This window comes from Cherax quadricarinatus, chromosome 22, assembly GCF_038502225.1.
Source record: "Cherax quadricarinatus isolate ZL_2023a chromosome 22, ASM3850222v1, whole genome shotgun sequence".
NCBI lineage: Eukaryota > Metazoa > Arthropoda > Malacostraca > Decapoda > Parastacidae > Cherax > Cherax quadricarinatus.
In genome coordinates this window covers 34,966,544-34,980,368 of record NC_091313.1, presented here as the reverse complement: position 1 = coordinate 34,980,368, position 13,825 = coordinate 34,966,544, and the positions used below count along the sequence as shown (strand labels likewise).

General features: G+C 40.6%; 1 protein-coding gene across 1 annotated transcript in view; it reads right to left on the bottom strand.

Annotated features, from left to right (window-relative positions):
* The window catches only part of LOC128689617 (probable glutamate receptor), a 33,341-nt gene that overhangs the window by 9,079 nt on the left and 10,437 nt on the right, over positions 1-13,825 (bottom strand). The window contains exons 5-6 of the mRNA XM_070087708.1: positions 13,184-13,401; positions 6,457-6,637 (exon numbers count right to left, since the gene is read on the bottom strand). Coding sequence (XP_069943809.1) covers positions 6,457-6,637; positions 13,184-13,401 — 399 coding nt within the window. The remainder of the gene's footprint in view (positions 1-6,456; positions 6,638-13,183; positions 13,402-13,825) is intronic.

Here is a 13,825-nt window from a genome sequence, read left to right as displayed (position 1 = left end):
AAATGTATTCTGTTTATTAATAAATGTTCACATAGAATATCAAATATAGGGGGTGGTAGGAGAAGAAAATATTCAAACAGCTCCGGGGAGAACCTTGAGTTTTCTCTGAGGTACGTTTTTTTGTCTTCTGTGAGGATGAGGGTCCCCATTCCAGCCATAGAGGTGGTACTTCCTTATATGTTATATATATATATATATATATATATATATATATATATATATATATATATATATATATATATATATATATATATATATATATATATATATATATATATTATATATATATATATATATATATATATATATATATATATATATATATATATATATATATATATATAATTATATATATATATATATATATATATATATATATATATATATATATATATATATATATATATATATATATATATATATAATTATATATATATAGGGGGTGTGTGGACCAGGTGTTTACAGTGAAACATATAAGTGAACAGTATTTAGATAAGGCTAAAGAGGTCTTTGTGTCATTTATGGATTTGGAAAAGGCGTATGACAGGGTGGATAGGGGGGCAATGTGGCAGATGTTGCAAGTGTATGGTGTAGGAGGTAGGTTACTGAAAGCAGTGAAGAGTTTTTACGAGGATAGTGAGGCTCAAGTTAGAGTATGTAGGAAAGAGGGAAATTTTTTCCCAGTAAAAGTAGGCCTTAGACAAGGATGTGTGATGTCACCGTGGTTGTTTAATATATTTATAGATGGGGTTGTAAGAGAAGTAAATGCGAGGGTCTTGGCAAGAGGCGTGGAGTTAAAAGATAAAGAATCACACACAAAGTGGGAGTTGTCACAGCTGCTCTTTGCTGATGACACTGTGCTCTTGGGAGATTCTGAAGAGAAGTTGCAGAGATTGGTGGATGAATTTGGTAGGGTGTGCAAAAGAAGAAAATTAAAGGTGAATACAGGAAAGAGTAAGGTTATGAGGATAACAAAAAGATTAGGTGATGAAAGATTGAATATCAGATTGGAGGGAGAGAGTATGGAGGAGGTGAACGTATTCAGATATTTGGGAGTGGACGTGTCAGCGGATGGGTCTATGAAAGATGAGGTGAATCATAGAATTGATGAGGGAAAAAGAGTGAGTGGTGCACTTAGGAGTCTGTGGAGACAAAGAACTTTGTCCTTGGAGGCAAAGAGGGGAATGTATGAGAGTATAGTTTTACCAACGCTCTTATATGGGTGTGAAGCGTGGGTGATGAATGTTGCAGCGAGGAGAAGGCTGGAGGCAGTGGAGATGTCATGTCTGAGGGCAATGTGTGGTGTGAATATAATGCAGAGAATTCGTAGTTTGGAAGTTAGGAGGAGGTGCGGGATTACCAAAACTGTTGTCCAGAGGGCTGAGGAAGGGTTGTTGAGGTGGTTCGGACATGTAGAGAGAATGGAGCGAAACAGAATGACTTCAAGAGTGTATCAGTCTGTAGTGGAAGGAAGGCGGGGTAGGGGTCGGCCTAGGAAGGGTTGGAGGGAGGGGGTAAAGGAGGTTTTGTGTGCGAGGGGCTTGGACTTCCAGCAGGCATGCGTGAGCGTGTTTGATAGGAGTGAATGGAGACAAATGGTTTTTAATACTTGACGTGCTGTTGGAGTGTGAGCAAAGTAACATTTATGAAGGGATTCAGGGAAACCGGCAGGCCGGACTTGAGTCCTGGAGATGGGAAGTACAGTGCCTGCACTCTGAAGGAGGGGTGTTAATGTTGCAGTTTAAAAACTGTAGTGTAAAGCACCCTTCTGGCAAGACAGTGATGGAGTGAATGATGGTGAAAGTTTTTCTTTTTCGGGCCACCCTGCCTTGGTGGGAATCGGCCGGTGTGATAATAAAAATAAAAATATATAATTATATATATATATATATATATATATATATATATATATATATATATATATATATATATATATATATATATATATATATATATATATATATATATATATATATATATGCTAGAATCGCAAACAAGCAACAAGATGCAAAGCAACACATCATCAGGAGCTTGCAAATTTGCAGAAATGAGTAAGAAATTTCGGCATATTCGTTCCAAGGGAATCTTGCTAAGAATGAGGATGGGAGGAGAGGCTGGAAACATTCAGTGACCCTGGCACTCGAGTGCGTAGTGCCTGAAGGATTGAGTGTTACAGGAATAGTGGATAGTCAGCCCACAAAGGTAATGGAGTGGGTAACCAGCAAAATTAACATTTGTAACGTAACGGTTATCAAAATTATCAGTCTAACTTCGGAACAATATAATGGACTTTACATTTTGAATATAAATGTGTCTGGCATTTGTCTTAGGGAAAATTCTACACACTTAAGGAAAATGGGTCTACGGTAAGTTCACCTAATAGGTAGACTCCAGTCGAACCACGAAAAGGAGCAAAACCCTAAGCCCTGTCAAAGTAATTTTCAATGAAGAATCAGCTCGAACCAGGATCCTGCAAGAGAAAGCAAGACTGAGGGACAAACTGGGGTACCAGAGAGTATACCTCGATCGCGACAGAACACAAGAAGAAAGGACTACACTGAAAGAGAGGGTACAAAGATGCAAGGAGGAAGGAGAGGCAATGATGATGATGAGCAGGACCCAGACACAGGAGGAAGGGCAAACACACCCCGCAGAAACTCCCGATGAAGGACTCCAACCGTGACAATCCCAACGCAACTGAGCAATCTAAACCAGAACCCACACACTGTTCCCTCTGCCACCAACCCCCACATCACAAACCTCACCCCAACAGCTGCCCCCTATGGGCATTCTGACCCCACCCCCCTCATCACAAACCCCACCCACACCACAGCCCCCCATAGGCCCCCACCAAGGCTCTCACTCCCCCAACCCCAATATTCTCCCAGGACCACAGTGATAGAAAAAAAGCTGAAGGTTTGGTACACAAACGCGGACAGAATAACGAATAAATATGAGAAGTGGCACGAAAGAATCAGCGAGAAATCCCCAGACATCATAGCAGTCACAGAAACGAAACTCGCTCAGACAATAACAGGTGCAATCTTCCCATCGGGATATCAGATCCTGAGGAAAGATAGAAGGAGTAGAGGGGAAGGAGGGGCTGCACTGCTCATAAAAAACCAATGGGGATTGGAGGAAATGGAAGGCATGAACATGATTGGAGAAAGGGACTACATAGTAGGTACAACTCAGTCTGGGGAACATAAAGTAGTCATTGGAGTGTTGTATAACCCACCACAGAACTGCAGGAGGCCAAGAGAGTAGTACGAAGAAAACAACAGAGCGATGGTGGACACACTGGCTGAGATGGCAAGAAGAGCTCACTCGAGCAGAGCAAAGTTACTAGTAATGGGCGATTTCAACCACAGGGAGATCGACTGGGAAAACCTGGAGCCACATGGGGGTCCCGAAACATGGAGAAGCAAGATGATGGATGTGGTACTTGAAAATCTCATGCATCAACATGTCAGGGACACTACCAGAGAGAGAGGGGAGGATGAGCCAGCAAGACTGGATCTTGTGTTCACTCTGAGCAGTTCAGACATTGAGGACATCACTTACGAGAGGCCCGTTGGAGCTAGCGATCACGTGGTTCTGAGTTTTGATTATATAGCAGAGTTACAGGTGGAGAAAGTAACAGAAATTGAATGGGAAAAGCCAAACTTTAAAATGGGGGACTACACAGGTATGAGGAATTTCCTGCAGGAGGTTCAGTGGGACAGAGAACTGGTAGGAAAATCAGTAAACAAGATGATGGAATAGTAACAACAAAGTGCAAGGAGGCAGAGGAAAGGTTTGTTCCCAAGGGAAATAGAAATAATAGGAAGACCAAAGCGAATCCTTGGTTTACCCGAAGGTGTAGGGAGGCATAAACTAAGTGACCCAGAGAGTGGAAAAGGTAGAGGAGGCAAAGGACCCAGGAAAATAAGGAGATTAGTAGAAGAGCCAGAAACGAGTATGCACAGATAAGGAGGGAGGCCCAGCGACAGTACGAAAACGACATAGCATCGAAAGTCAAGTCTGACCCGAAACTGCTGTATAGCCACATTAGGAGGAAGACAACAGTCAAAGACCAGGTGATAAGGCCGAGGAAAGAAGGTGGGGAACTCACAAGAAACGATCAGGAAGTATGTGAGGAGCTCAATATGAGATTTAAGGAAGTATTTACAGTGGACACAGGAAGGCCACTGGGGGGACAGAACAGAGGGGAACACCAGCAAGGAATATACCAACAAGTGTTGGATGACATACATGCAAATGAGGAGGAGGTGAAGAAGCTGCTAAGGGACAGCGATACTTCAAAGGCAATGGGACCGGACAACATCTCCCTGTGGGGCCTTAGAGAGGGAGCGGATATGCTGTGTGTGTCACTTACCACAATCTTCAACACATCCCTGGAAACTGGGCACCTACCTGAGGTATGGAAGATGGCAAATGTAGTTCCCATTTTTAAAAAAGGAGACAGAAAAGAGGCACTAAACTATAGACCTGTGTCACTGGCGTGTATAGTATGCAACGTTATGGAGAAGATTATCAGGAGGAGAGTGGTGGAGCACTGGAATGGAACAAGAGTATAAACGCCAACCAGCACGGATTCATGGAAGACAAATCCTGTTTCACAAACCTTCTGGAGTTTTATGATAAAATAACAGAAGTAAGACACGAAGGAGAGGGGTGGGTTGATTGCATATTCTTGGACTGCAAGAAGGCCTTTGACACAGTTCCTCACAAGAGATTAGAGCAGAAGCTAGAGGATAAGGCGCATATAACAGGAAGGGCATTGCAGTGGATCAGAGAATACCTGACAGGGAGGCAACAACGAGTCATGGTACGTGATGAGGTATCACAGTGGGCACCTGTGACGAGCGGGGTCCCACAGGGGTCGGTCCTAGGACCAGTGCTATTTTTGGTATATGTGAACGACATGATGGAATGGTTAGACTCAGAAGTGTCACTGTTCGCAGATGATGTGAAGTTAATGAGGAGAATTAAATCAGACAAGGTGGACAAAGACAGGCCAAATGCTGAAAAACTCACTCAAGGAGGAAGACCTAGGAGGGAGTGAGTATAACACCGAGTACATCGCCAGAAGCACACATTAACCAGATAACTGCTGCGGCATATGGGCGCTTGGCAAACCTGAGAATAGCGTTCCGGTACCTCAGTAAGGAATCGTTCAAGACTTTATACACTGTGTACGTCAGGCCCATACTGGAGTACGCAGCACCAGTTTGGAACCCACATCTGGTCAAACACGTCAAGAAATTAGAGAAAGTGCAAAGGTTCGCAACAAAGCTAGTTCCAGAGCTAAGGGGAATGTCCTATGAAGAAAGGTTAAGGGAAATCTTTCTGACAACACTGGAGGACAGGAGGGTCAGGGAAAGCATGATAATGACATATAAAATACTGCGTGGAATAGATAAGGTGGACAAAGACAGGATGTCCCAGAGATGGGACACAGATGACTCAGATGAGTCAAAGGGATGTTAGGAAGTATTTCTTCCGTCATAGAGTAGTTAGGAAGTGGAATAGTCTGGCAAGCGATGTAGTGGAGGCAGGAACTATACATAGTTTTAAGACGAGGTATGATAAAGCTCATGGAGCAGGGGGAGAGAGGACTTAGTAGCGGTAGGTGAAGAGGTGGGGCCAGGAGCTGACTCTCGACCCCTGCAACCACAATTAGGTGAATTAGGTGAGTACACACACACACACACACAAACACACACCCATACACATATATATATATATATATATATATATATATATATATATATATATATATATATATATATACATATATATATAAATATATATATATATATATATATATATATATATATATATATATATATATATATATATATATATATATATATATATATATATATATGTGGTGCAGAATAGGCAGAACTTGCGATCTTGGCTTAAATAGCAACGTTCATCTTGTCATATAGGACAAGTGAAAATTTGTGTATGCAATAATTTCGCCAAAATCATTCTGAACCTAACGAAAAAAATATATTTCACTGTGTTTGTTTAGTATTAAATTATTGTAAACAAATTTAAAATGTATTTAGTTGGGTTAGGCTAAAATAAATTGCTCTTGTTATGATAAGGTTAGGTAAGTTTTCTAAGATTCTTTTGGTGCAAAATTAAAAAATTTTACATTAACATTAATAAAAAAAATATCTTTAAACGTACAAGAGAAAATTTTAGAAAGGACTTAATTTTAAATGAGTTCTTGCTAATTGACCAGTTTTACATATTCGGCACGACATATATATATATATATATATATATATATATATATATATATATATATATATATATATATATATATATATATATATACATACGTGTGTGTATGTGTTTGTTAGTGCAAATTTTTTCCTGCTAAATATATGCACATCTTTTAATTCTAAGCATGAAAGAAAAAATCATTGAATAAAAAACCTGTTTGAGTGAAGTACTGGCCGATGAACATAGTTATGACGATCTCCAGATCCATGAGGACGTGATCACCTCTCTTCACCAGGGTGTTGATGGCATGAGGGAACTCATGCAGCAGTTTATATTTGAGGCGACCCTTGGTCTCAGCCTCCGCCACCTCGTGAAAGATCCCAGACTTGACAGACTTTAGGAAAAAAAAAAACAATAGACATTAATGTTATTGGGTCTTAATTTACCATATAGTTGATCGTACTGGCCAGGTTGTGGCAGCCACCACCAAAATTCTTTTATAGGTAGTAGATTGGTAGACAGCAACCACCCAGGGAGGTACTACCGTCCTGCCAAGTGAGTATAAAACGAAAGCCTGTAATTGTTTTACATGATGGTAGGATTGCTGGTGTCTTTTGTCTGTCTCATAAATATGCAAGATTTCAGGTACGTCTTATTACTTCTACTTACACTTAAGCCACACTGCACATATATGTACAAGAATATATGTACACACTCACCTGAGTTTTCTTTGATTTTAGCTTAATAGTTCTTGTTCTTATTGCTTTTCCTTTTATATCCATGGGGAAGTGGAATAAGAATCTTTCCTCCGTAAGCCATGCGTGTTGTAGAAGTCAACTATATGCCAGGAACAATGGGCTAGTAACCCCTTATCCCGTATAGCTTACTAAAAACAAAAGGAAGAAAACCGTCAAAGTGAGATGCTTGAATGTGCGTGGATGTTGTGGGAATGATAAGAAAGAGATGATTATGGATGTTATGATTGAGAAGAAGCTGGATGTCCTGGCTTTAAGTGAAACAAAGCTGAAGGGGGTGGGAGAGTTTCAATGGAGAGGAATAAATGGGATTAGGTCAGGGGTTTCAAATAGAGTTAGAGCTAAAGAAGGAGTAGCAATAATGTTGAAGGATAAGTTATAGCAGGAAAAGAGGAAATATAAGTGTGGATTATGTGGAGTAAAATAAGGGTTGGATTTGAAAAGCGGGTTATAGTAAGCATTTATGCACCTGGATAAGAGAGAAGTGTAGAGGAGAGAAAGAGATTTTGGGAAATGTTGAGTGAATGCGTGGGGAGTTTTGAACCAAGTGTGAGAGTACTTGTGGCTGGGGATTTCAATGCTAAAGTGGGTAAAAATGTTGTGGAGGGAGTAGTAGGTAAATATATGGTGCCAGGGGCAAATGAAAATGGGGAGCCTTTAATTGAGCTATGTGTAGAAAGAGGTTTGGTAATAAGTAATACATATTTTATGAAAAAGAGGATAAATAAGTATACAAGGTATGATATAGCACGTAATGAAAGTAGTTTGTTAGATTATGTATTGGTGGATAAAAGGTTGATGGGTAGACTCCAGGATGTACATGTTTATAGGGGGGCAACTGATATATCGAACCATTATTTAGTTGAGCTACAGTTAGAGTTAGAGGTAGATGGGACGATAGAAAAATGGCAACAAGAGAGAGACGAAAGTGTATAAACTAAAAGAGGAGGAAGTTAGGGGTAGATATTAGCAACTATTAGCAGAAAGGTGGGCTGGTGCAAGTATGAGTAGTAAGGGGGGGGGGTTGAAGAGGGTTGGAATAGTTTTAAAAATGTAGTATTAGAATGTGTGGCAGAAGTTTGTGGTTATAGGAGGGTGGGTGCAGGAGGAAAGAGGAATGATTGGTGGAATGATGAAGTAAAGGGTGTGATAAAAGAGAAAAAGGTAACTTGTGAGAGGTTTTTACAAAGCAGAAAGGTTATAAGAAGAGCAGGGTATATGGAAAGTAAAAGAAAGGTGAAGAGAGTGGTGAAAGAGTGCAAAAGGAGAGCGGATGATAGAGTGGGAGAAGCACTGTCAAGAAATTTTGAAAAAAAACAAAAAAAAATTTGGAGATGAACAATTAAAGAAAGCCTAGGGAACTAATGGATTGGAACTAATGGGGAGTTAGTAGATGGGGAACTGGAGGTATTGGTAGATGGAGAGAACATTTTGAGGAACTTTTAAATGTCGACGAAGAAAGGGAAGCGGTCATTTCATGCACTGGCCAGGGAGGTATACCATCTTTTAGGAGTGAAGAAGAACAGGATGTGAGTGTGGGGGAGGTGCGTGAGGCATTACGTAGAATGAAAGGGGGTAAAGCAGCTGGAATTGACAGGATTATGACAGAAATATTAAAAGCAGGGGGGGATATAGTGTTGGAGTGGTTGGTATTTTTGTTTAATAAATGTATGTAAGAGGGGAAGGTACCTAGGGATTGGCAGAGAGGGGAAAGAGGGACAAAAAGATTGTAAAAATTATAGTTTACTGAGTATACCAGGAAAAGTGTATGGTAGGGTTATTATTGAAAGAATTAGAGGTAAGACAGAAAGTAGGATTGCGGATGAACAAGGAGGTTTTAGAGTGGGTAGGGGATGTGTAGATCAAGTGTTTACATTGAAGCATATATGTGAACAGTATTTAGATAAAAGTAAGGAAGTTTTCATTGCATTTATGGATTTTGAAAAGGCATATGATAGAGTGGATAGGGGAGCAATGTGGCAGATGTTGCAAGTATATGGAATACGTGGTAAGTTACTAAATGCTGTAAAGAGTTTTTATGAGGATAGTGAGGCTCAGGTTAGGGTGTGTAGAAGAGAGGGAGAATACTTCCCGGTAAAAGTAGGTCTTAGACAGGGATGTGTAATGTCACCATGGTTGTTTAATATATTTATAGATGGGGTTGTAAAAGAGGTAAATCCTAGGGTGTTCGGGAGAGGGATGGGATTAAATTATGGGGAATTAAATACAAAACAGGAGTTGACAGAGTTACTTTTTTGCTGATGATACTGTGCTTATGGGAGATTTTAAAGAAAAGTTGCAAAGGTTAGTGGATGAGTTTGGGAGTGTGTGTAAAGGTAGAAAGTTGAAAGTGAACATAGAAAAGAGTAAGGTGATGAGGGTATCAAATGATTTAGATAAAGAAAAATCGGATATTATTTTGGAGGGAAGGAGTATGGAAGAAGTGAATGTTTTCATATATTTGGGAGTTGATGTGTCAGCGGATGGGTTTATGAAGGATGAGGTTAACCATAGAACTAATGAGGGAAAAAAGGCGAGTGGTGCATTGAGGTATATGTGGAGACAAAAAACGTTATCAATGGAGGCAAAGAAGGGAATGTATGAAAGTATAGTAGTACCAACACTCTTATATAGGTGTGAAGCTTGGGTTGTGAATGCTGCAGCGAGGAGGCAGTTGGAGGCAGTGGGGGATGTCCTGTTTAAGGGCAATGTGTGGTGCAAATATTATGCAGAGAATTTGGTGTGTGGGAATTAGGAGGTGAGGAGTTAATAAAAGTATTAGTCAGAGGGCTGAAGAGAGGTTGTTGAGGTGGTTTGGTCATTTAGAGAGAATGGATCAAGGTAGATTGACATTGAGAGCATATAAATCTGTAAGGGAAGGAAGGCGGGGTAAGGGTTGTCATCGAAAAGGTTGGAAGGAAGGGGTAAGGGAGGTTCTGTGGGGGAGGGGCTTGAACTTTCAGCAGGCGTGCATGATCGTGTTCGATAGGAGTGAATGGAAACAAATGGTTTTTGGGACCTGACGAGCTATTGGAGTGTGAGCAGGGTAATATTTAGTGGATTATTATTATTATTATTATAAAAAAGAAGCGCTAAGCCAAATATTTAGTGAGGGGAGTCAGGGAAACTTTTTATTTTTATATAGCTGGACTTGAGTCCTGGAAATGGGAAGTACAATGTCTGCACTCTAAAGGAGGGGTTCGGGATATTGGCAATTTGGAGGGATATATTGTGTATCTTTACATATATTCTAAACTGTTGTATTTGGGCGCCTCTGCATAAACAGTGATTATGTGTGAGTGAGGTGAAAGTGTTCAATGATTTTCTTTCTTTTCAGGTCACCCTGCCTCGGTGGGAGACGGCCGACTTGTTGATGAAAAAAAACACATGACGCTGTAGTCCCCGAGAACACACAATCCCGTGGACTAGAAAGTCATGTGTTTTCGCTCGCCATGAGGCGGAACAAGGCAGCATGGGTTCGACTCCTTTTCTAGTCGCAGTGTTGTTATTGATATATGTGTGTGTGTGTGTGTGTGTGTGTGTGTGTGTGTGTGTGTGTGTGTGTGTGTGTGTGTAGATAGACAACATCCACACGGGGAGGCACTACCATCCTGCCAGTTGTGTGCCAAACGGAAACCTATGGTTGTTTTACACAAGGGTAGGAATGATTGCCTCTTTTTCTTTCTGTCTCATAAACAGGTACGTCTTGCTAATTCTACTTACAATTATGCACACTACATATACTTGTACATGAATATATGTACAAACAGATCGTAGTTTTTGCCTATATTTCCATACAGAGTGGAACGAGTCCTTAACTCTACTGCTGCTCCCTGTTTCCACTGAGATGAAGAACCCATTGGATAGAGTCTCCCAGTATGAACCACCAGACACAACACACTAGCATGAACCACCAAACACAATACACTAGTATGAACCACCAGACACAACACACTAGTATGAACCACCAGACACAACACACTAGTATGAACCACCAGACACAATACACTAGTATGAACCACCAGACACAACACACTAGTATGAACCACCAGACACAACACACTAGTATGAACCACCAAACACAATACACTAGTATGAACCACCAGACACAACACACTAGTATGAACCACCAGACACAACACACTAGTATGAACCACCAAACACAACACACTAGTATGAACCACCAGACACAACACACTAGTATGAACCACCAAACACAATACACTAGTATGAACCACCAGACACAACACACTAGTATGAACCACCAGACACAACACACTAGTATGAACCACCAAACACAATACACTAGTATGAACCACCAGACACAATACACTAGTATGAACCACCAGACACAATACACTAGTATGAACCACCAGACACAATACACTAGTATGAACCACCAGACACAACACACTAGTATGAACCACCAAACACAATACACTAGTATGAACCACCAGACACAATACACTAGTATGAACCACCAGACACAACACACTAGTATGAACCACCAAACACAATACACTAGTATGAACCACCAGACACAATACACTAGTATGAACCACCAGACACAACACACTAGTATGAACCACCAGACACAATACACTAGTATGAACCACCAGACACAACACACTAGCATGAACCACCAAACACAATACACTAGTATGAACCACCAGACACAATACACTAGTATGAACCACCAGACACAACACACTAGTATGAACCACCAGACACAACACACTAGTATGAACCACCAGACACAATACACTAGTATGAACCACCAGACACAACACACTAGTATGAACCACCAAACACAATACACTAGTATGAACCACCAGACACAACACACTAGTATGAACCACCAGACACAACACACTAGTATGAACCACCAGACACAACACACTAGTATGAACCACCAGACACAACACACTAGTATGAACCACCAAACACAACACACTAGTATGAACCACCAGACACAACACACTAGTATGAACCACCAAACACAACACACTAGTATGAACCACCAGACACAATACACTAACATGCACCACCAGACACAACACACTAACATGCACCACCAGACACAACACACTAACATGCACCACCAGACACAACAAACTAACATGCACCACCAGACACAACACACTAACATGCACCACCAGACACAACACACTAACATGCACCACCAGACACAACACACTAACATGCACCAACAGACACAACACTAACATGCACCACCAGACACAACACACTAACATGCACCACCAGACACAACAAACTAACATGCACCACCAGACACAACACACTAACATGCACCACCAGACACAACAAACTAACATGCACCACCAGACACAATACACTAACATGCACCACCAGACACAACACACTAACATGCACCACCAGACACAACACACTAACATGCACCACCAGACACAACAAACTAACATGCACCACCAGACACAACACACTAACATGCACCACCAGACACAACACACTAACATGCACCACCAGACACAACACACTAACATGCACCACCAGACACAACACACTAACATGCACCACCAGACACAACACACTAACATGCACCAACAGACACAACACTAACATGCACCAACAGACACAACACTAACATGCACCAACAGACACAACACTAACATGCACCAACAGACACAACACTAACATGCACCAACAGACACAACACTAACATGCACCAACAGACACAACACTAACATGCACCAACAGACACAACACTAACATGCACCAACAGACACAACACTAACATGCACCAACAGACACAACACTAACATGCCCCAACAGACACAACACTAACATGCACCACCAGACACAACACTAACATGTACCAACAGACACAACACTAACATGCACCAACAGACACAACACTAACATGCACCACCAGACACAACACTAACATGCACCAACAGACACAACACTAACATGCACCAACAGACACAACACTAACATGCACCAACAGACACAACACTAACATGCACCAACAGACACAACACTAACATGCACCACCAGACACAACACTAACATGCACCACCAGACACAACACACTAACATGCACCAACAGACACAACACTAACATGCACCAACAGACACGACACTAACATGCACCAACAGACACAACACTAACATGCACCACCAGACTCCCACAACAAACCCACATGAAAGTACTGGACGTTAGTTGAGTTGGTCTGCCACAGCATGGTAACAGAGGGGTCGTCCAGCACGTCACGGATGCTCTGGTAGGGCTGCTGTATGTGTCTCACTGCCAGCGATGACATGAGGTTTCCACCATAGCTCTTACTGAGCACTAAGGCCATGATCACCCACCCACCAATGATCAACCTCTTCCACCATGCCAGCGCCCAAGTCCTGTAATCTTGGAGTTGGAAGAGACGAGGTATAAAGTGGTCATGTTTCTATTGTTGTTTCTTCAACAAGCTTCTTGACAATCATTATTTGACAGTCATTACAGTGGTTATTGGTAATGAATTTTTAAATCCCTTTATTATGATTATTATTATTATTATTATTATTATTATTATTATTATTATTATTATTATTATTATTATTTTAATTCTAGCAGCTGTTATTTTGAAAGTGTTATTTGTATCATTATTAATTATTATTATTTTGTTATTATTATCAGTAGTATTATTATCAATATTATTACTTTATTATTATTATTATTATTATTATTATTATTATTATTATTATTATTATTATTATCATTATCATTATCATTATCAGTAAACACACTAGCATGCACTTAACAACAAAGTTAAGTAAAATACTGAAACTCT